Source organism: Dermacentor albipictus, chromosome 7 (assembly GCF_038994185.2).
Source record: "Dermacentor albipictus isolate Rhodes 1998 colony chromosome 7, USDA_Dalb.pri_finalv2, whole genome shotgun sequence".
NCBI lineage: Eukaryota > Metazoa > Arthropoda > Arachnida > Ixodida > Ixodidae > Dermacentor > Dermacentor albipictus.
The window spans coordinates 70,740,661-70,764,809 of record NC_091827.1 but is presented as its reverse complement, the minus strand read 5'-3'; the positions used below and the strand labels follow the sequence as shown (position 1 = coordinate 70,764,809).

Here is a 24,149-nt window from a genome sequence, read left to right as displayed (position 1 = left end):
GCATAGACTTGTGCATGGTACAGTGTTTTCGTGCATTTCACTCTGGCAAGGATTTCGAGGAGTGAAGTGCCACAAAACATTCTTTCTCAGTCAGAGGCCTTCTGTGTTTGGTTTCCGCAAATTATAGCTACTTTTGTGCATTTGTGTTTGGAAGTGTCAATTTACAGTGGCTGTTAATGTGTGCAATGAAGCTCTTGTGTATGCAATAAAGCCTGCCTTCATTACCTCTAAACATCTTTTTTTTTTCCTAATAAGCTTTGCCTTTTGACAGATATTTTATGTATGATGTGCTGCTTGTTCTATGACTGGCAGAATTGTTTTGCATACATAATAAAATTGTAGTTTTTCTTGTGTTTCCCACTTTTCTTTCTTTTTTCCTTTCGTCCCTAAGGGCCCTGCAACACATTTCTGAATAAGAAGGGTACACTGCTGGGCAAGTTCATAATGCATGTTACATGAGCGAGTGCCAGTGATGAAAGGCGATTGCATAAATGCAACAACACGCGCACTTAGGAAGTGAAGGTTTGTAGAAAAACACGATATAACTTTATTAAGGTCAAAAAGGTCACCGTTTTTGCAGCTTGATCTGTTCTCCATATGGTAAAGAAGTAAAAGCAAAATTACGACAGCTTACACTAACCAAAATTATCGGTTGCAAGACTTTGAAATGCAATCAAAATTAGTTTACCCCAAACTTGTATTTTTATGACTTTGGATGCTGCATTTCATCTCTCATGACGTAGAACTGCAGTGTCCAATAGCAGCGCAGCATGTCTTGACCAAATTCCACAGGCTTGTTTAGTTTTTCAAGCTGATTTCAAATACACAGTTATTTTTCTGATGGGTCAATTAGTTCAAGAGATACCTGCCGTGGTGGCGTAGTGGTTATGACATTGCACTGCTCAGCTTGAGGGTGCGGGATCAAAACTCTAGCGTGGCGGCCACATTGTGATAGGGGCGAAATGCAAAAATGCCCATGTAATCCTTGCACGGTAAAGAATGCCAGGCAGTCAAAATTAACTTGGAGCCCCTCGCTACTGCGTGCTTCGTGATTGTAGCTTGGTTTTGGCACGTAAAACCCCAGAATTTTATTAAATTTCTTAGTTAGTTCAGGAGATAGATGAAGCTGCAGCTATGTTGTTTCTGGAGACAATGGGGAAAAAGGTGCTCAGTGGAAAGCCAACATTATGGCATAAATAGATGCTAGGATATGCAATAAATGCAGCGCTGGAAGCAGTTTTCAAATGAAATTGTAGTGAGCAATTGTGCAGATGATCAAGGTCCGCTGTTTGTACCATGGATACTGAGAAGAAGAAAAAGAAACGAAATTTTAGAAATTTATTGGCAGGAAATTAAATAAAACGTGCTCCCGGCATTACCTGATCTACAGATCAGGCTTTATGTTAAAAAATAGCTATGACTGTAGCTGTTCTAGGCCATGAAGTGTCTCTCCCAGGAACTCAAGTGACCAAAAAAACTCATTTTAATTTTTTCGAAACACAGGTCTCCCTATTTTCAGTGGACTCTGCGTTGAACACACGTAATCTCCCATCAAAAATGGCTATATTCTGATTGTTTTAGAAATATTTTCAAGCTATAATGACAGCTTGCAATGCCTTATTGCAGTATTTACTTCATTCTAACGTGCATTTTCTTTTTTTTTAGTTGGGTAGAAAATTGCCTGCGCGGTGCAATCGGGCACAAAGCCAAAACTGCCTTCACGGCCTTCATATGCTTTATAACACAGATATACTGCTTTGGACGCATGGAAAGTTGGCATGCTTTTGATTGGGAGGTGTGTTAGCTCGGGCAAGTACTTCCCCATGAATCAGCAGTGTACTTGCGTTTTTTTTTTTTTTCGGCATCTTTAATTCGATCAATTTGTTTGGTTTTGTCTGGGTCGAATTAGTGAAAGTCGGCTGTACTTGAAAACGCATCACTTAGCAGCATTTGCCAATGGCCAGTCACTTTCATAGCATGTGCAGTGAGCAAATTCACGGTAAACGAATAATTATCTCATGGTAAACGAGTTATCTCACGGTAAATGGTTTACCTGCATGGATGCATGGTGAACTCATGCTGATGTCTTGCTGCAGTTTGCATGCACAAGCAGCATCAAGGCTTTACTACCGCTCACCTTTGTCTATTTTCACTTCACCGTCGCATATCATCTTGCACTTTGCAAACGCCAGCAAGGCACTCTTTTTTCCTGAAAGGAATGAGCAAGGGCAGTCACTGGTGATGGGAAATTGATGATGAGTGGCTGCTTTTTTAAATGAAACCAAGGTGTCCATGATAACACATGCACAACGGCGTGTGTGCGTTGTGGAAAAAAGGTCATTGTAGCACGTTTACTCACTGGCTCATATTTACCTCACAGGCATAGTGTAAATTGATTTTTTTGCAAAAATATCAATACATGAGGTGAGAAACTTAACAGATTCGTGCAAAGAGAGTTAGAGGTTTCAAAAATGTCAATTCTAAAAAGTTGATTGTTTAGCAACTTGTAGCCTCCCAAGACTCGTGTTCCCCTTTAGGATGCCTGTGAAACAATGTCATGGATTTTTTTTTTTTTTGTGCATTGTGAGTCACTAGAAAGTTGTGCTTTATTGAATCTTCCTAGCTGCAAAGACATGGCACCACGATGCATCAAATCGGAAGTAACAAAAAATGTTTTTGTGTTCATATCTAGCAGCGCCATTACCTATGAATTGCAGAAAAGCCCCTGAGAGGGGAACGTCTGATGTTACTTAGGTCGCAGTAAACATGGTAATTAAAGTGACGTCGCCTCCTTCTCGGTTTTATGCACTGCAGGAGTATGACAACGAGGCAGAGTCCCTGATCAGCCAGCTGTCGATGGGCGGCCCCGATGAGGACGAGTTGGAGGTGGCCCTGAAGCTGGCTCAGGTGGACATGTACTCGAGGCGGCTACGGGAACGACTGCGCCGCAAAGGGCTAGTGCGGGACTACCGCCTGCTTGAGCAATTCTGCCACACGGGCCGGCCAGCCTCCAAGGCAAGCCCGGTGTCCCGAGGGAAGAAGCCTGCCCGTGAGGCTGACAAGTGAGTGGGACGGTTGGTCATCAGCAGAAAGCTTTGGCATAGTCCAGATACATTGGCTTCGGACCTGCCAACTCTCGAGAATTTTCTGTAACGTTTACAAATTTGGACTGTCTTTACGACTTTACAAACACTGCACCAGGTTTTAGTAAGAACTAGTTCCAAAAGAGTTTCGTCCCCTGGTCCTCGAACTTTTCGTTGGAAGTCTTTAGACGGTGAAAAGATGGAAGATGGGCAATCGCAATGAACACGTATGTAATGACAACTTCCTGAAGCAGGCAAAATCGGCGACACTGAAGTCGACACTGTGGTCCAAAAACAATGTGTTGCTTGTCGGTGCGTTTTCTGTGCCAAGCTTATTTCTGCTTGTGCATGGCATCTAAAGCTAAATATTTGTTATTGAAGGTCGTATGTATAGCTGAAAAGGTGTGTAATGCACGTAGACATGGTATTAAGTTGAACCCACCGCAAAATGATATCTCTGTGCGAAATTTTGCAGTTGAGCGAGTCTTTGGTTTAGCTTGAGGAGTCGTGTAAACCGACAGTCCTAATTATGCAGCCCTCAGTACGTAGTGCACACTAATTTGAGCTGGGGCATTCTGTAAGAGTCCACCTGGTCGACTGTCCAATTTGGCCACTGCTGATCGGCTGGAGCTGTGTCAGCTAGAAGGAGACTGGCTAAGGTTGCCTACCTCCTCTTCGCTTGTACCCCAGCCCAGCCAAACAGCAGCAGCCAAAATGTACATGTCTACTACATGTCCCACCGCCCCACCCCTCCCCGATACTGTATTGTTGTTTCTTAGCCTCTTAGAGCCAAGGGACGTAGATGGGCGTCTCTGGCAGTGTCACGTAGCAACTCTTGACCCGTGTTGTTGCTGTTTTCTCGTGCTGCTGTGCAGAGAGCTCCAGGAGAAGATGCGCATATTCTGCCAGTTCCAGTCGGCCACGGAGCACGACCAGCTCCTGGAGAACCTCGAGAGTGAGTTGGCCTTTGAGCTCATTGCTGGCTCTTGTTGCGCGGTGGAAGCCAATTATACGGAATTACACTAGAGTGAAAGGTGTCGTGCGTTGAACCATCAGGATTCCGAGAACCTTGCTAGTGTAACGTCTACAGCCTAACCGAACATGGTATTGGATATATTGAACTCTAGAGCGCGTACAGTTGCCACTCGTCCTTGCCTTTGTTTCTTCGTGGTAGCGGTGGCGAAGTCTGTTACTTTTTTTATCTAGACAGACGCTTCTTTGTGTTGGCTTGGCTGTAGTGCTTCCTTTGTACTTCGTTCTCACCAGTCAGCATAGTGCGCTGTTCACTGCATTTGTCGGTGTGGTGACTGGGCTTAGTTCGCTGAGCAGGCAATGCTAGGAGGAGAAGCCTCGCTCTCCGGCACGATGACCTAGCAAATGGTCCACATATAGGCTCCTGTATGTAGGAGTACCTGTACTGGGGACCAGCCCCAACCTAACCTAACCTAGCCTAATATCCTTGTCAAGCGGGCAAGTTAAATGCACTTACGGGAAGTGCACTTTGGGAGCATGAGTGACACTTTAGGCTACACGGTGCTAAACGGGAAGTCGGTGCACTCGCACTAAAAAAAAACAAAAAACAATCTTAATCTATATTTACTCAACGAAAACAAAAGTATTTTTATCATTAGAGTATTACAAGTGAAGGCTGACCAAGACGAATGCTTAGCCAATCCAGAACAAGATGGTGGCGGGCGACGAGGTGGCATGTGATCCTGCTAGAACAGAATATCAGCAAGTTCTGTTCTGATTATTTTGTTAAAAGCTGTTCAACAGCTAGAATAAACTTCTGTGTCCTTTATGTTTAAAGAGGAAATGAACCGCGACTTCGGACGAGACGCAAGACAAAGAAGTCTGAAGTCGCGGTTCTTTTCCTTCTTAAACATGTCGGGCCAACTAGCCCAAAGTTCCCCCCTCTTGATTCTGTGTCCTTTTTCTATGCATTACATTTTGTTTTGTTGAAACCACTAGCGGTGAGGCTATGCACTCGACCAGCCAAGTGTGTTCCGTGAGTGCACTCCAACCGGAGTGCACTCCTCCACGAGTACGCTCCGCTTGCAATGTTTAGATTTTGGAAAGCGCACTTAAAACCGAGTGCACTTAACTTGCTCGCTTGACAGGGGTATAATACCTGCGTTTTTGAAGAGAAAAGAAATTATGATGCCTGCGACCTGAAAGGTATAAACAAAGGCGTAAATTACAGCCATATTTAAAGGGAAAAGATGCAAAACTTGACGTGTTGTCAACCACAGAACTCGGTCGCGAGCTCGGTGCTCTTGCACAACGCCACAGAACACAAATGACAAATAGGTTATTACGAGTACTTACTACAAGGGCTGTGGTCTGGTCCACAGTGTGAAGTCAGGGCTTACGTTGTGGGCTAGTCCTCAAAGTAGCCACTGTGTATGCTTACAGTGTCTGCCCAGTGATTTTAACATAGATCGGAGCCAGTGACCCCTGCCGCAGCGTCGTGTTGCCAGACATCTTAGCCATGTTGTCGCCAGAGTATGGACAACTTTTGCTGCGTGCTGCCACTGCTCCTTTGCTTCTGCATCACACGAGGGGAAAGACGGTTGGCCTGACCCAGCCGGTGTTCCGTGAAATTGCAATCAACTTCTTTTGAAAGTGGCGTCCTCTAAGTGACCATTCTCACTGGTGTTTGGCGTCACTGTTCACTCATTGAAGAAAAATGCTGGAGGCTATGCTCCCAAGTCTCTCGAGTAGTCTTGTCAAGCCTTGTTGGGTGGCTGAAAACACAAACTGTCCCACTGCTGTAGTTGCTGTAACAGCCGAGTCTGTTGCTGCTGGCCCGTGTTCATTGCCACCCATTGCTACTTGGGTGCACTCTCGTCAGTGTGCACTTGTGTGCTTTCGTTGGAATTATGACTGCACCGGTGCCATTAAGTAAGCAAGGTTCCATTCGAGAATGCTTCCCGTTTGCATGGCTGTGTGATGTGTGTTTGACTGCATGCTTAAAGGGATAGGTTTTGAAAGCAAACCTTTCTCAATCACAGTCTTCCTACAGCCTGGGCAAGTGCAGTGTTGAGCAGCAGCGTGCTGCTTCAGTTTATTAAATGACACAATTCTTTTGGGCCACAGCATTGCCTCTGGATGGAACCTATATTGTGCGTGCAATGTCTGTTTCAGGGGAAAAAGAGCTCAAAGCCAGAATCAAGGAGCTGCTGAGGTATAGGCGGAATGGCATCACCAAGCTGGATGGTAAGCACTACACTGGGGGAGTGATATTTAAAGTGATGTACAGTTAAACCTCGCCATAACGAACTTCAATATAACAAAATTCTCAACAAACCAAGTATTTAACTTGTCATTACCCCTTTGTCCATAGAACACCATATAATTGCAACCTCAATACAACGCAGTATATTTGTATGCTATTTCAATATAACAAAATTTCTCTTCTGCTGCAAAGGAATGCCGAGACGATAAATGGAAACTTCTGCAGACGCAGACAGTCAAATGAATGAATTGCAAACGGCTGCTTGCAAATGCACCTCTCAAATCGCGTGCAGTGCAACAAGAGCAACCACCGAAGTCGAAGCCGCATCTTGTTCCGTATAAAGACTGATTGCGATAAGATCCTATTGCGCCCCGCACTGTTTGTACTTTAGGTGTGAGTGAAAGTGTGCGAGGGTGTGAAATAAAGATGGTGGCTTCTAGAGTGATGCCTTCCCACGCAAGCAAAGGGAAAGAGGGGGAGGGGAGTGAGCTTGCAGTACCGCGATGAAGCGCACGCAAGAGGCAAGGTGGAATGGCGGGGGGGTGTGCTAGTGGTGGCGCTGGCTAACACTCCCAAAGTTAGTTCTAGTAGTAACACATAAGTAGCCAAGAAAGTGGATGGGGAAACCGTGCTGCGGTAGCTCAATTGTTTAGAGCATTGCACGCGTAATGTGGTGAAGACGTGGGATCGTTTCTCACCTGCGGCAAGTTGTTTTTTCATCCACTTTCATTGCCATTAATTTATCATTGCTTTAATTCATTTAGTAAGTACAAGTAATTTCCCCTATGTTGACCTTGGTGTCTTTGTTGGCTTCTCATGATATGATGTAATAAGAATCGAGCCCCTCGGTTAACCCCCTTTCATCTGATTCATAATCAGATGGTGGTTTTGGCATGTGAAACCCCGGGATTTAATTTTTGGCATCATAAATTTTCATAACTCAAATGAAAACTGACAAGCTTTGCCACTGTTTTGGAGGGTCTGTCAAGTTTCAGCTCTGTTTTGGAGGAGTGATCTCTTGAAATTTCACCGTTTGCGAGCAGTTTGTTCTACAAACCTTTAGTGGCATTGGCTCTGTTGTCTGTGGTGATTTGTGTCTGGGGGGGTTGTAGCTTGGAAAGCAAGAACAAAACTCCCTGACTTACAGCCTGTGCTCGTTTCTTTTCTTTTTCAGAATGCTCAGAATTCGACGTTGCGAGGCATCGCCGGGAAAAACGCAAGGAAGCGAAAAAGAAGTCTGTAAGTGTCACCTCTCATCCGTTGCTCGCAGATGGGCTGCATGCGGCAGAGCACTGGTGCCTCCAAACTGCAAATGGTGGTCGTTCACTGTGGGTTACAGTTTTCACTTGGAAGACCTCCCTGGGGCAGGCCAAAATTGGGCGTTTTCGATGGGAGGCAACTTTTCTAGGATGCATTCACTGACCCCCTATCACTACCAAGACAGACCATGGATGTCGCCATTTGGGTCAGGCATGTTCATGCCAACCGGTCAAGTTCAAGTTATCCAGTCGGGGTCGATTTCAGGATTGAAATGACGACAGTTTTGGCTTGTAGAAATGTGTGAGTGCTGACCCGAGTCCTTTGGTCGGGATCAAATTAACAACAAAATTGAATTAACAAAAATTGAATCAGTGAATGACAACGCAACGTTGCGCGGTTCTGGTGGTACCTTTTGGTTTCTGTTGCCGTCGGTGTGAGAAGATCACCAGCTGCATCATTGCCTTGGCATGAGCTTGTTGCTTAGCCTTGCATTGCTTGACGTGCCTGTGCGTGTGCCGTGAAACTAGTCAAAGGAGGAGGGGCGCTCATGCCGAATCAGTTTGCTCTCAACGCAGGCACCCGCCAGCTCCGTTCACAAAAAGCCCATCTCAACGGCATCAAAAAAATACGAGTGAGTATTGTTCTCTCTTCACCCATGGTGCCCATGGGGTAGATGTTTGGGCAATGCATGCTGCTTTCCATGGGCAGTGCCCGCCACTGCCCGTTCATTATTAGTTTAGCTATATTCATACGTTTTAGCATTCGCTTGTGTCCCATATTGGTAAATCTTGGTCGATTAATGGCGAACACCATGCGTGTGATGTTAATCTCCTTCTCCCATGCACCCCATTTGGTCGCCGGGATGGTAGTGCGGCGTGGTGACAGGTGACCTGCTTGCCCTTGTGAAACTTACTAGTCACAGATCCCTTCCGGCAACCACGGTCGTCACTCAAATTGGGATCTCTGCCTGACTACATCATGCCAAATTAGGTTAGACTTCTGCCACTGCAGAACAGCAGCCTGGGATCTAAAGTTTCGGTTTCAGTCATGCTTTTACTCGACCTTAGCGGGAAAATGGTGGTTGTAAACAGCAGGCGAAAATACAAACGAGAGAAAGAGAGGGAGAGGCAACTCAATGAAATAACTGCTCGGTTATTGTGGGTGGAGCTCCTCTTCCAGGGCCCCACGGGCTATTGAAATTTCCCGGGCCTGATCGGGGGTCCCCAATTGGCTTCCGAAGTCCCATTTGGAGAGTCTCAAACAACAAACTGCATTTGTGGCAATGATGATCATGATGCAAGTTGCACAGATTGAGTGCGAAAAATTCAATAAACCATTGTTCAACATCCAAACTAATTGGTATTGGTTCTATAGGGCTTGTGGCGATACCGCTAATCTCTGTGCAAGATTATTTGGCAGCCGTATAGTCCTTGGATGTTGAGAAATGACCGATAACAGCAATTAAAGCAACTTTAGCTTTGTGTAGGCCTCTTCTCATTTTTTTCTTTCAGACAAAAAAGAAAGCCTGTAAAGAGAAAAATTAATGCTGTGACAATGTGTCTGGCAGCCAGGGATAGCAGCAGTCGCTCAAAGCCCGTAAATAAATTTGGAATGAGTGGCTGCACTCTTTTTCTAACCGTCTGCAGCTTTTGTTGCTCATCTTCAGTCTTTGTCAAACAAGAAGCCATGGTTCGCATGTGTGTAAAATGCCCAAAGTACCAGATGACGTGGTTTATGTATTAGACCACTGATGTAGGAGGTGTGAGGATGTGTTGTCACGTGGTAATCAGTAGAATCTCGTTTACAAGTTTTTGGGAAGGACATAACTAATCGGGAAAGCGTACAATCTGAAATGAATAAAAATTTGACTCTGCTGTAGTTGACGTGTACATGACACAAAGCATTGTGCGAATTGTTGCAGCATGAGACACGAGCCAAGACGCCTGTTGTCGTTTTTCACGGCTTTGGCAAGCATACGTTTGCGCTCCTCATATTTGGACTGGGTCAGCAGCTTCTTTGGGCGGGGCATTTTGGCAGGGAGTCTCAACGGTTTCACTCGGCAAGGATTGTTGCAGCATGAGCCACGCGTCGAGCTGGTGGGCGATTCCACAATACAATGCCGCCAGGACAAAACACGACGCTCGAGTGCTGCCTGTAGCAGGGACCAGTGGCGCGTTTGGGTTATCGCTTATTACAAGCGTGCAGAACGTTTCCAATGGCACTACGCCACAGGCACCGTGAAACAGATAGGCGAAGGTGGTCATCACAGTAGAGTTGCTGGAGATAGCTGGGAATGCGATGCGCGTCGACCTGCAAGCAGGATTTGCTGGTACCGGAAGAGGAAACTGAGTGCATGACGGTATTTACACATGACACGGGCGGACAAGTACTGCGGGAAAGCTGCTGTGGCAGGTGCCTACTGATGTCGATAGCGTCTGTCTTGTGCCTTTTCTTGTTCGCATACGACCTAGCGGCTTGGAAACGTATCATACGATAGCAGTTTGGCGATGCACTGAACAAACTGTATTAACCGATAAAAAGGGGACGTTATTTTTAGTTCTTAGTTTGTGTTTTTTTTTGTGTGTGTGTGTGTTCTCGATAGCGAACATTGGCGCTGGGAAGCCATACAAAACGGGATTGTATCAGCGAGGTTCTACTTCATTTTAAATTTCATGCACATTTGATGTCAGGCTTTAAAGTGCTGTTATCAGCAATTTCTTGACCTCCTCCACAACCATTGCAACCTCATTGAGTAAGTAAGTTAACCCTTTCGCTGTCAACGACGTACCGGTACGTCATCACGCTTCCCCCCCACTGACGTACCGGTACGTTCTCTATCGTGCGTTCAAAATTTCGCGCCTGAGCGCAAAGCTGGCGCTCTTAAACTGGCCACGCCATCTGTTGACTCTTTCTACAAGTTCGTATTTTCACCCCGACCTGTGCTAGTACATGTATTGAAGAGTACGGTGCGACTGCCACTCCCCCCTTTCTCTTCGCTGAGTGGCGCGGTGGCTCCGCGTTCGCTGGATCATCCGTCGCGCGCGTGTAGTTATGGGTTCAAGGGTTGTCCTGCCATCTCTGCTAGTTTGAAGGTTTTAATTTTTCTTCTGTTGGTATGTTTGCTACAGCGCGTCAAGTTCAGGCGCACGCGTCGTTGCCTCTCCGAAAAGAGTGACTCGATTGCTGCTTTCGCTACCTCGCCGCACCGTCGCTTCCGACTTGCAGCAGTAGACATAAAGCCCTTCGAACTTTGTTTTAGCCTTTTTCCATCTCCCTCTGTCTTCTTGATCACACAACATCCCATTTCTCTCTGTTGTGCTGGCGACTGAAAGCGCATCCTTCCTGCGCGCGGTTACTTTCGGATAGCTGAGGCGCGCGGGACCTTCGTCTGCTCATCGTAGCGGTGGCTCTTCCGATTCAGAATACGAGCCAAGCTTGTATTTGGACTCGGACAGCGTCTCATGCGAGGAAGAGATGAGTTCTGCATAGTCAGATTCGGATGTTGTTGAACGGATGTTAGTCAGGCTGATGATGATGGTGATGATGATGATGTTTACTAACAACAGCTGCAGAACACTGAAATGTGCATATTGCATTGACTATGTTATTTGTATACCAATCATAATCAAAAATAAATTGCTATGTTCATTCCCTGTTATGCTCGTTCCCTGAAACCAAGCCGACACTGGGGGTGCGTCACGGCCAGAAAGGTCCGACAGCGAAAGGGTTAACAAACATACGTTCATGAAACATAAGTTATTTGGGCACGAAGAGGGGAAAAAGTGTGACAAGCTTAAACAAAGCCCATGAACATACAGCGGGCGCCATCCGCATAAAGCAGTACATTATTTTCCTTTTATTTCTTGGTCACCTTTATTTGTCCCAGTGAGTATCTAACTTCACATTTTCATAATCCTCAATCTGCCTGTACTATTTCACTCGCATTAAACTTTGCCCAGCTGCTCCAAAGTGCATATCTTCTGCTACAAAATTTGGCGGAGGCTTAAGCTTCGCCTTTAAGAGTGGAACACGGTAGCATTCAAAGATCCCCGACTGCTTCTCATGCTTTCCGGCAACTGCAGCTTATGTAACCGTGATGTTTACCAGGAAACGCTGGCGGCGAAAGCTATGCACGAAGGCGAGCGTTCTCGCAGAAACGTGGCCTCTTGTGTGGGCCGATCCCAGATCTAGTGCACGGCCGCGCCAAAATATTTACATCATTTTCAGGTTTCTGTTATTGTTTCGCACTTTTAATATTTCAGTCTGAGAAGATTTACCGTAAAAGGCATGCGCTGTCAGTGTTTTGTTTCATGACATTTGTTTGTGGTCTGTCATTCTCAAAATTCCGAGGAATGGCTTTGTCAAGATTGTGAGACAAGGCGTGAGCAAAGTTAGGGATAGTATGGTGTGGCAAGATAACACGCATATACAGCATGTCACATAACAAGGCGTGGCATATACATATACAGTCGAACCCCGCTACAACGAACGCCGCTTCAACGAAATGTCCGGTTCAACGAATAATTCTCAGTTCCCCGTCAGCTGCCCATAGGAGTCAATGCATAAATATCCTCACCACAACGAACACTTTTTCTTATGCCGTTCCGCTTTAACGAAATCTGACGAAGTAATTCCAGGCTCGAAACTTAATTTGCCGCGCAGGAAACGCAATTTCGAACATTTTGCACATAAAAAAGCGTCTGCAAAGTTATCATCGCGTGTTGGCACCACAAGAAACTGCCGTTGATGACCGAGCATGGGGGCCGCCATTGCTCGATGGCGACGGCGATGAGACTGGCCTACCTTTGGGATTGGCTTGAAACTTTTTAGCCGCAGACAATCCAAAGCCGACGCTCAGTCGTCTCGTCAGACCATGCTGCATCTCGGCGCCGTTGGTGTGTGCTAGTGCAATTGGCAGTTCGTGTTGTGCACGTGTTGCGGTATTCGATTTGATCAGAGAAGCCGTTCTGTTTTAGCGTGCTTTCCGACATGGCGCCGCCATGTCGAAAGTTTTTATCCCTGAAGGATAAAGCTCGGATCCTGGCCGCAGTCGCAAGCGGAGAGAAGAAAGGCGACATTGCGAAGAAGTTTGAGATTTCTCCCAGTTCGCTGTCCACCATCTTGAAGTCAAAAGAAGCAATAGAGCTAGCTCTTGCTTCGGGCACATCAGCCAAGCGGAAGAAGCTGACGCCGTTGGCGCACGAGGACCTCGACAAGGCCATGTACGCGTGGTTTGTCGAGACGAGGGCAAAAAACATACCGATCAGTGGAAACGCCGTGCAGCAGAAGGCCCTGAATTACGCTTGCCTGCTGGGAATCGACGATTTCAAGGCGAGCACAGGCTGGCTCAGCAGGTTCAAGGCCCGCCATGACATTGTCGGCAAGACGCTCTCTGGCGAGTCGGCATCGGCAGACACAGGCAGCGCATCCGCCTGGATCTCTACAAACGTTTCGACGTTGTTGAAAGACTATGTCAAGTGTGACATATACAACGCTGACGAGACAGGCCTGTTTTACGAGATGCTGCCGTCAAAAACCCTCGAAATGAAAGGTCAGCGTTGCCACGGTGGTAAAACAGTAAGAAGCGCGTGACCGTGCTGCTGTGCGCCAATGCGGACGGATCAGACAAGCGCCCACCGCTAGTCATTGGGAAGAGTGCGAGGCCCCGTTGCTTTAAAGGTAACAGGAGCCTTCCCGTAAAATATGTCGCCAACAGCCGCTCCTGGATGACGCGGGCCATTTTCTCCGAGTGGGCCGCGTCATTTGACTGCGACTTGAGGAGGCAGGGCCGGCGGGTGTGCTTATTGCTGGACAATTGCTCCGCCCATCATATTCTGGATGTGGAGCTCACAAATGTGGAGCTTAAGTACTTTCCGCCGAACTGCACTTCGATCATACAGCCACTTGACCAAGGTGTCATTAGAAGTATGAAGTGCGCCTACCGCCAGCGAGTGATGCAGCGTCTCCTATTGAACGTGGAGACCGGTCGCGACACCAAGTTAGACCTGTACATGGCGCTGCAGATGATGGCTGCTGCGTGGGCTGCAACTGGACGGCCAGTTATCGCGAACTGCTTCACGCACGCTGGCTTCAAGCTCGGAGACCCAGACATCGACTCCGCTGAGGATGCTGCTGACTGCAACGGAGCAGTGCAACCGCCAGCAGACGTAATTGCGTCCTGGGCGGCCCTTCAAGGTGCCGGAAGTGTGCCATCCAGTGTCGAGCTGGACGATTTCATCGACGCTGACGTCAATGTGATCGCCCGTGAAGAATTGAGCGATGAGGACATCATAAAAAGTGTCCGCGACGACGGGGGGCAGTCGGATGACGACGAAGTGCCAGACCTGCATCCACCGGCCACATCTCGCGTACTGGATGCGTTCGATGTCATCAGAAACAGCGTGGCTGTGCATGATGACGACGTCGCGATGCAGCTACTCTCCGAATGCGAAAATCGCGTCATGATGCTCCTAGGAAAAAAAGGGAAGCAGTCCACACTGCTTGACTTCTGGAAATAAAAGTTTGTTTGTGGTTTACCAGTTCAGGTTAGCCATATTTTTGTGAATTTCACAACAACGAAATTTTCGCTTCTACGAATTTTTTTTCGTGCACCGTCAATTTCGTTGTAGCGGGACTCGACTGTACCTAAATATATACAGCAATTTTCAATCACAGGATGCGGGCGCCGGGCGCCGGCATCCTGCGGCTGCTTCCACCACTCCCTACACCCAAGAAATTAAAACCCAAATTTAAGAGGAAAAAAAGTGATGCATTACTTCAGAATATTAAAGTATATCTATGCTCATGATGAAGTTCAACTTTAGTTTCACCTGTGCACTTAGTGGCGGTGGACTGCATGTGAGCTTGTGATGTGTGAAATAAGTGAGTGATGCCGAGGCACTTCTGGTGCCGACAACAATTCGTAGTAAACTGTGTTCGCTGCACCAGCGGTTATCTCTCTTCTTCTTATCCTATAATGTTTTCAGCGCATATTATGTGTGTTAGTGTAACGATGAAAAAACGCCCTTTGATGGCCGCATTGGCAGGTGCCGTGGCGACTTGAGCGTTACTCGTGCATGTGAAGCAGATGATGTCATGCGCTAGCCTTCTTCAGTGCCAGTCTTGTCTTGTCTTGGGCATAAGCCAATTTTTTTCTACTCCTCACCTCGCACTGATGGACTGTTTTCAATCTCCTCTGCAGAGAAAAAGGAGGCGTCGACACTATGCTAAGCGAACAAGGTATGTCGCCATTTTACTTTGCCCAGCTGCTTTTGGGCAGTTCGGCTGTGCAAGAAGGTGTGCTGGGGTGGGGCTATGCAACTGTCTCGGCTCTGCCTGTGTAGCGTACCATCAGCCGTAGGGAGCGAGTGGGGCTCTTGTTTCCAGAACATGGCTGTCTCATTTTGGGGCTCAGGTGGGGAATTCAGAAGCCTTGGAAGTTTGCGCTACAGTTGAAGAGTCGGTCGAACCATGTCACAACCGAGCTGCACCCAATATGAATAAACTTTCATCATATCCGATATGGCTATAAGCATACATAACGTAGGAGAAAAAAAAAAAAAAGTTACGGAAGTTTTGCATAAACTTCATTAGATCTAATAATTTGTTGTATCCGTGATTGTTGTACCAAGGTTCAACTGTAGTCCACGAGTTCAAAGGTCATACGGGTGTTGCCACTCGGAGAACCATTGTTGTGAGATGTTTTTTTAAGACAGAGTGGTGCACGCTGCTTGCCAAAATCGTGATGGACTTCGTGCAGTGAAGGTGCAACTGTTCGCAGCGCGTGATGCATGCAAAGAATGATGGTTAGGGGTGTGCGAATAGTGATTTTCGAAACCGAATCGACTACAAATCGAACAGTGCTAGAAGCAGATCGAAACGAATTTTGAATACTTTTCCAGTAGTTTTCGAATGATGAATAGCCGTTATCATAACCAATATAAAACGATGTTCACATCCCAGTATTAAGGTTAGCGAGTCTCTGTCATTACAGAGTACATTATGAAGCGTTGTTTAATAAAAGCGCAAATGGAGCATTAGAAGCAAACAAGTAGTTTCTTCGCATGCACAGGGCTCCTAAGAGAGTGCGAGTGATCGCTGTGCAGCCAGCAAAAATATAGCTGCGTAAGTGACATAGCCTGTTCCACTATGCAAGTTCTTGTGTATTATGTTTCTACTATGCACACAGGGGTTAAAATTTATCGTACTTTTGGTACAATTTTCTGGTCACATATGACGTTTTGAAATATTCTAAAAGTCTTCGAAGTATATTCACATTTACGAATAGTGACTATTCGTTTCGAAGGCCAAATAGAATAGGACACTGCTCGTTTCATTATTCGAAAGTTTTGAATGTTTGCACACCACTAATAATGGTGAGAATAATGATTGAAAGAAATCATGCTGCATTGTGAAATGGTCCCTTTGCATCAACGTAGAGCATCCAGTCCATGCCATGTCAAGAACGCAATGTTGCCAGAGCACTCAGATCTAACTACAGTCTGCAAAAAAAAAAAAAAACACACACACAATTGCAAGAGAATGCAAATGAAGCCCAACATTAATTCTGCGAACTGTTGGGGATACATCCTCACAGTACATTCTGCATGAATACGAGTTTTGCTTCATAGCACAGACTTCCAGAACTGATTGTTACGACGTAGCGCATGAAAAGGATTTATTCGCGGAAGTCAGCCAGTGCTCTTTCTTCCTTTGCAGAGGCGCCGTGACACGGTTCCCGCATTCAGTGAGCGCTTGCATGCCAACTGCATCGCGTGCAGTCATGAAGCGTAACGTAACGCTGTCGGCGTCGAGTAGATGTCGTATTGCTGGGCGTCTACACAGACCTGTTAAATGCTGTTATGGCATACAATGACCGTACGAGCAGCTCCAGTGAACTATTCATTATGTGGCGGTAATTGTCCTGACAGTATCGCAACACACAACCTGAGACTGCAGACGTGTTGGTGTGTGGGAGCGCATTGTAGCATTTATGGGCCTTTGAGCTGATTTGTGCCTTTGCGCCCCTTTTTACAGAGTTCTTATTTTATTACGGACATGAGCCTCTCACTGAGCCTGTGTGTCCATGTTGTCCGTGGAACATTCAGAGAAAGTTTCCCACGTTAAATTGGCACCTCTGCGTCTCGCCTCGCTGCATCTTGAAGTTCGTAATTGGAACAAAATAACCTCGCTTTATGTTTGTGAGAATTCGCTGTTGAAGACTCCTAGGCTCCCACTTGATATCTCTCAATTTCGTTTCATTCATCATACACACAAAGGGCACGGCTATGACGGGACCATTTTATTGTGGTTTAGGGGTATTTTCTGTCTAGGAGTAGCAAAATATTCTCTGGATGTATCACTATTAAAGCACTCTTCTCGAACGACTGATTTAGGTGGTGCTACTCGTAATACCGTGTAGACTCGTGTAAAGACGACACTTTTTTTCCTCCCCAATTCTGATGAGCTGCGGCCCTTACGTGGGACCGAACCTTTCAGTCAAAATGGTGCCGGGCGCAGCCTTGACTTGTGCACACCCCAAATCCTCGGATGTACCATTGCATCAGAGGTCAACGTGCAGCTCTCGCCACCTAGTAGCGGCATGCGGAAGTACGCAGCGTGCGAAAATTCGCCAATGCACGCGCACGGCATCGGGCCACCAAACGCAACCGCTTCGGTGTAGTAAATTTTTTTTTCCCCAAATTTTGGGCTGCCGAGTATGGGGTGTGGCCCTTATACCGGTCTATACGGTATGTGGCAATAATTCTGATGTGAATAAGTGCCTTGTCAGCGTGGACCGTATTTTCTTTTTTTCTTTTGGAGAAATACCTAGAATTGCAGTTGCCCTGTGATGCACAGTTTGACAGAAACAGCCTAGGTAGGTTAGGTTCAGCTGCAGCTTGTTAAAAATGTTACCTGGGTAGAAGAAAGTTACTTTAGAGGTGTAAGTGATATACTTCTACCAAACTGCCGTAAGTTGCTTGTTGTTCACGTTGCAAGTACTTGCCACTTTTTCTAGGCAAGTGGCATGTTTCACTAGGTATTGACAGTTCTGAACAACCTATGCAAGACATGGGAAGCAAAAGTTAGCCCGTGTATACATTACACTTTTTTTTTTGCCCGGCTCTGTTTGATTTCATTTTTCACATGAGAATATGTGGTCCTATGTCAGCTACTTCTCAACAGGCAACATAGTGAGATTGTGTTGTCCAAGTCCCCCAACCTATGTTCAGCTGGCTGATTGCTGCGCATCTTGCTTTGTAAGCGAAAAGGATCAAATTAATTGACGCAGAATGTATCTGTGATGGCGCATCATTGTAAGTACGTACATGGTTGAAGCGGCGCTGATTGGGTCTTCGACTGCACTGCTTGAAATTGCTGCTTATAGAGGAGATGAGGGTGCTTCTATGCCAAGTTTATTTTGCCTTTGTGTTGTAACAGTAATGCATTCTATCTGAACTGGTTTACTCGTCTGTTTCCAATCATCTGATGGTACGGTTTCCCATTTCTTCTTGTTCCTTTCCCTCCCTCCCTCCCTCCCTCCCTCCCTCCCTCCCTGCTTGCTTGCTGTATACTCTGGGCCACAAGGTGACACGAGGGAAGACTCCAAGGAGGCTACCGACATCACCAGCTTGCCCGGCTACGAGCTACTCTCCGACAAGGAGAGAAAGGTACGTCTCCCCCGTCTAGTTTTAATTTAAAACTGGTCACTTGCTAGAGTCGCCAGAATAAATTGGTAGTCCCATCGCTGCATGAACACACACTTGCCTGCGACCTGATCGGTCCGTATAGCAACCATTGTCGTGATGTCCCTACACATAGAAAAAAAGTACAGTCGGCGCACCCACCGAATCCCCATCCATTGACAACAGGCCGACCGTGCTCCGGTAGCCAAATGATCTCTGGTTTCTTTGCAACAGTCACTGTCTGGCACTTGCATTAACTTCATTGTCATTCTCATTGGCACAGGCGTTGAAGGTGGAGTTGGCGCCAGTTGAAGCCGCTTGACAATCCTGAGCGACAAAAAAATCATAATAGCAATCAAAAAAGTAGTTCAGGATTGTGTCACTAAACTCTGGATGTGCGTAATCATAATTCGCAGAACAAATTGCAAATGCAGCCTGTAAGGCTTAACTGCTTGACCTGGCTTTTCCTGTGGTGTGTGGCATGGCCATCGACTACTGGGTAGACTAAGCTTCACTAGTTTCAATTTTGAGGAGGTGTCAGAAAAATTTTGCTCTTTCTACCTGATTCGGTGGCTGTATTGGCATGCGGTGGTCCTGAAGGCTTGGAACATAAAGCCCCAGAATTATTAATTTAGCACGCAGTCGTGCTGGCAAAGTTTGAATTCATCGAATAGCATGCTGTCCCAAATTTCTGGTGACCTTGCACATTGTCTGTAGGGCCAGGGGGGGTGGTGCTGTGAAGTTGTCCGGATAACCTGACATATGCTAATTATTGGCTAGCCACTGTAACTGCTTCCTAACTGGGCACTGTTGCAACTAGCCATATTTTGATTGGTCAGTGTCACAACTAGCCACCTCTCAAGTTTATTTTTCTGACTAGTCAATGTTGGAACTGTTAAACTCTTCATCTATTTGTTGTTTCGATGCCTCACCACTGTGACAAATTCCCGTTGCAGACTTGTTCACCATACGCTCTTCTCCCTCTCTCGCAGCTGTGCCAGTCCATTGGAATCAGCCCTGCGTGCTACATCACCTTTAAGACCGTAGTGCTGAAGGTCAGTCCTTGTCGCCATCGCAGAAGGGGGTGGTACTCAAGTGAATTTTTCTTACAGTGCGTATGTGTGCACAGATTATTGTGCATGGCTTAAAGCAGCACGCCAACGTTTTCCCCTTGCTCTTGACAAATGCAAGAGCAGCCTGAATGGTCTAAGCGGGTGCTGTTAGGCTGGAGTACTTTAGTTGCCATGTCTACATTCGTGCTTGCACAATTATTTGTAATAATACATCTGATGTAAACTTCGCTGTTGTCATGCAGGAAGTGCTTTGACATTTCTTAGTCTACTGTGCTCAGAGATAGCACAGGTAACCTAAGTTGTTCGCTACTGCATGTGTTACATTTTCTTTTTCTGTATATCAGAAGGGTGCGTGAATGCAGTTGAAGGAGCAGATTAATGCGCAGAGGCATAAGTTCGGTGCAGTGTGCATGCTTGATCTGCTCTAGCTCTGTAGGTGCGTCCATATGAAGCCTGGAGCAGAGCACCTATACCGCAGTACCTCCTTGAGTCTCCTGGATAGTACCAAGCAAAAGCATGCCCGGCTGGCAGTCACTGTACGATGCCTCTGTGTTCCCTTGTGTCTGCAGGACCAAGCTCAGCGGCAGAAAGGCAGCACGGCTAAGTTCCGCTCCCCGGCGGGAATGGACAGGTCGCACTGTCGGCGGATCCTGAGCCACTTCGCCAACAGTGGTTGGATTTCCGCTACTTGATGCCGCCCCGCCCTAGTGACCAAGAGCGATCAGCAGCAGGCTGCCGCCCCCTCCGCAACCGTCGACCCCGCCAGCTTGCATCGGTAGCCACGGCACCAGTTGAGAGTGATCTGGCTGAAAGCTTCCTTTGACTTGCCCCGTTGAAAAGTGCGGCGCTTCCGCCGTCATAGAGAATCGTCTTTTTGTTTCTTCATGAAATGGCCAGTGCTGGATTCACTGGGCCAAAAGAAGCGATGTGTGGAGTACTGCATTGCAAAAAAGCAAGATTCGCCCGTCAGCGTGTGGCGGCTCAGGTTTATGTCTGCGCCTGGTGATTGCTGTCCGGTGTGACCACTGTACAAGTGAACATGGTCTGCCCGCGACGTGGAACGGTTGGTGCTCTTCCTGCGACTCCCACAAAACGGTGTGTGGCAAATGTGGCCGACTTTTCCCTTGTCTGTAAAGCGGCATGGGAAGCGTTGCAGAAGGGTGATCCCTCCAGAAAGTGAATTGGGCAAGCGTAGCAGTAGCCAACGTTACTCTTTGAAGAAGAGTTTGGGCGCAGCGCAGCTCTGCAAAGTCTGGAATCCCCGTGATTGCAAAAGATGAAGTCGTCGGCATGGTGGCAAGCATGATTGTAACTTCAACGTCCACACAGGAAAGAACACACTCCATTCAGAGAAAGAGAGCCTCCGAAACACAAACTGGTGAAGAGTCAGCATCCATCTTTTTTAAAGAAAAGTGCCAGGAACTGTGATCCCCGTGGTGCTCTTGTTCGTTTTTTTGTCTGTGTGTTTTCGTGTGCATTTTTTTTTCTTTCCGATGACGGCAAGGTTTGAAGTCTGTAAGAGTGTGTGATCTGCTTACGAAGGATGTTTTTTTGAACTGTGGTAAGAGTGAGTTTTCTTGTGAGAAGGAATGGGTTCCTTTGTCAGTGGAATGCAAGATCTGTACGACTCGAGCGCAAACGCGCTGTTGTCTTTGCTTTCGAAAAAAGTTATCAATTAGGCGAAAATGTGAGTGTTTGCGGTCTTGTTGCTGCACAAAATTCAGCCTACTGTTGTAAACATAACATCTGTTCCATTGTTGTGGGACCAATAGCACATAGACACTGGACACCACATTGAGAGGCCAAGCGTGCCTTCTTTTTTTTTTATCTCTCTCTCTCTGTCTTTAAGTCTCCATTTCTCCTAAATTACAATTTGAATTTAGCGCGCGCTTCCTCTCTGGGTTTTTTGTTTTCTTCACACTTCTAGTCTCTTTCGCTCTAGCATTACTGTGAGGCGTTCTAAGGTTAATTGCGTTAGTTAACCTGGATATTTCTCTTCTTCGACGGTGAATAAATTTGTTTTCCACTGCTCAGTTCAGAGAAGTTGTTCGTTTCGCACGGGCCATTGCAGATCGTCTGTCTCTGCGGTGCACCATCTCTGATTCCATTGTTGGGGCACAGATTTGGCTAGAAGTCCTACAGCTTGTTGCGTTCTGCCGGCTGTGCGTGAAGACTTTCACCGAAGTTTAGCGCAGAGCAGTACGTTTGTCTTTGGCGTATACCTGTTTGCGAAATCCTGGTGTGGTCCAAATGTTTCCTCTAGGGTTCAGGTAGCTCCTTCAAAAATACCTGTAGCATTGGCTGTTGCAGCAACCCACAATAGGGGGAAAATCTTACTGTGCACGAAAGAAGCTGAAAAAGGGGTTCAGCATGATTTAAGACACAACTCTTATCCCCACACTATTAAATGCCATGGTTTGACTTCAGAAGTAATCAATCGCCAAGCTATTGTTTATTGGCTACACGGTTTCAAAGAAAACCGTGTAGCCAATACATGGTTTTGAACGCGAGGTCTTCTTTTCAATAACTGCTCTTGTGAATCCAGGAAGCATTCTGTGCTTAAAGGCCCACTGCAACCAACTTTCACTTTGGCTAAATTGGTAATAAATGAGTATTCACTACTAGTACCTATCTTGGCAAAGCTGCAAGGCTGGTAATTGTCTAATTTGCTTAAGAGCATTTTATTAGTGCTCAAGCAGACGAAGCTTGCACCTCGGGGTTAGCAACTAAGACGCAAGTCTCGGTACGTTGCCGTGGTGATTTTTCACTGCGCCATTGGCTTCCATGGGTGGTGTCTAGTCTCGGAGGTGACGCTGGGTAGTCATATGATCAGAGTTATGTGGCACTTCTGGCGAGCAGTAATAGCGGCACTTGTTCTCAGTTTCGGTATCAAAATGTCTATTTATGCAAGACTTTCATGGTGCATCTGTTCGTATCAGGTGTAAAGGCTTGTACGTCGGCTGCTCTGTATCTATACTACAGTGCTGCCAACTTAGGGAAGTTTCTGTAGATGTAGGGAGTTTCAGAATTGCTTAGGGAAAGGGTGGAGTGGCCCAAATCCTGCGAAATTTCACATTGAGACATTGAAACAGTGGAATGGCTGACGTGACGGCATATTTTGATGTCAGCCATTGCAAATTGCCTTTGCGTTAGCATGCAAAGTATTATTTTTCAGTGAATGCATCTTATCAAGTAAATGACAGGGTTAGGATGCCCTGGCCCCTTAAACGAAGTACTGGTACTGTGAGTTTCCCGTTGGTACCTCTAGCTGTGCCGCCGATGTCTATGAACTTTGAATTGAATGTTTACCTGTAACTGGTGAAACAAACATATGCTGCAGCACCGAGCAAAGCAGCACACCAAATCCAGGCTGAGTGGACACGCATACCTAGTGCTAAGCATGACAAGGCAGTCAGAGCGCTAAACCGCCAACGAAGCTTTCGGATACTAAAATTTACTGGGAGTCGGCCATAGGCAGGGCAATCTTAAGAGTCCCAGTAGTCATGGGCTTGGGTGAGCTTTGCTTTGGAAAAAAGAAAAAAATTGGCTATCTGCGTGCTTTGCTGCAATTGAGCAGCGAAGTAAGCGCGCAAGTTTGGTGGTGCTACACTGGTGCCCGGTATGCGGAAGAGCTAATTACACCTTTTACATTAGCTTTGTGGAGTGGCCCACATTGACAGTATTGCATTCTGTTGGGGAGTTTCGGCGCCCAACTTACCATTCGAATAAATTTCCGTGTAATCTTGGAACTTTATCGTTGTCAAGACTTATTTTGAATGTAGTATAACCTATAACCAGAGTACAAAAGTGTAAAGTCTAATTCTGGGAATATAGCTGAAACGGATGGCAATCACTGCGACGTCATTTCAGTTCAGGTGCTGCGAGATCATTATTTGAATGCTTCAAAATTTATTTCTAAACTCGCTTTAGACTATAAAGATTATTGCTGGAGTCATATTGATAAATTGATCCAAAATCACATCTTACAAAAACCTTGGGAAATTTTTTATTCAAGGGTGAACTGGCTTCGGAAGTTTGCAGTACTGCTACGCTATTGAATCTAGACTTTATACGTGTCCCAAAATTTGTTGGGGTGGGCCTTTAAGAATGCTTACCTGAGTTCCTGCTTATAGGGCTAGTCTTGTGTACTGCGTCCACCGCGCTACAGAGGCTCAGCTCAACCTCTACCATTCCGTAAAAGTTTGTTTCATGCCCGTGGAGCACATATCTTGCATCCAACTCAACTTCCTTTGTATGTGTGTGGGGTTCCTGCCAGGATCGCAGTTGTGAAAGGAGTACAAGTCAGGTGTGTTCTTTTACTGTAGTGTGGAAGCAGAGGTCGCTCTTTTGAAACGAAAGCGTAAGTTGTACATAGTTGCACTTGTAAATTTGCTAATTGAAAAAAAAAAAAGAAAGTCTCTCATTGCTCATGTACATATACCACATAGATCATCATATAGGCAATTTTTTCCCCCTACATTTGAGGTAACTGATCTGAAAAGAAAGATATTTGCCAACATTGTTACATGTAATAGAGGGTTTTAGTACTGTGTTTTTACTCCCCTGAGCAAAAGTGTATGGACTGCCAACTACGAAAGTAACTTGTAATGGACAACTGCAGTCCATACTTGACACCACAACCTTTCTAGTGCACTCGTCAATATCAGTTTGTGTGCCTGAATTACGAATAAATTCAGCTTTTCTTTTTTCCCATTTGGTGCAAGCAGGGGAGGGGGGTCCATATACTTTTGCTTTTCGGCGTATATATTACCATTTCAGGGGATACTGGAGATATAGACAAGAACAGAAA

General features: G+C 46.2%; 1 protein-coding gene and 1 pseudogene across 5 annotated transcripts in view; both read left to right on the top strand.

Annotated features, from left to right (window-relative positions):
- Ada2b (Transcriptional adapter 2B) overlaps positions 1 to 24,149 on the top strand; it is a 37,924-nt gene extending 13,775 nt beyond the window's left edge. For 2 of the 5 annotated variants that reach the window (XM_065453607.1, XM_065453608.2), the window contains 9 exons: positions 2,815 to 3,062; positions 3,959 to 4,038; positions 6,231 to 6,302; positions 7,496 to 7,560; positions 8,157 to 8,212; positions 14,783 to 14,820; positions 18,169 to 18,251; positions 19,259 to 19,321; positions 19,909 to 24,149. In XM_065453607.1, coding sequence (XP_065309679.1) covers positions 2,815 to 3,062; positions 3,959 to 4,038; positions 6,231 to 6,302; positions 7,496 to 7,560; positions 8,157 to 8,212; positions 14,783 to 14,820; positions 18,169 to 18,251; positions 19,259 to 19,321; positions 19,909 to 20,031 — 828 coding nt within the window. In that variant the 3' untranslated portion in view covers positions 20,032 to 24,149. Of the gene's footprint in view, positions 1 to 2,814; positions 3,063 to 3,958; positions 4,039 to 6,230; positions 6,303 to 7,495; positions 7,561 to 8,140; positions 8,213 to 14,782; positions 14,821 to 16,299; positions 16,328 to 18,168; positions 18,252 to 19,258; positions 19,322 to 19,908 lie in introns of those variants that run through there. The other 3 variants (XM_065453609.1, XR_010570042.1, XR_010570041.2) reach the window with 3 other exon arrangements.
- On the top strand, positions 12,571 to 14,215 carry LOC139047417 (tigger transposable element-derived protein 6-like; annotated as a pseudogene).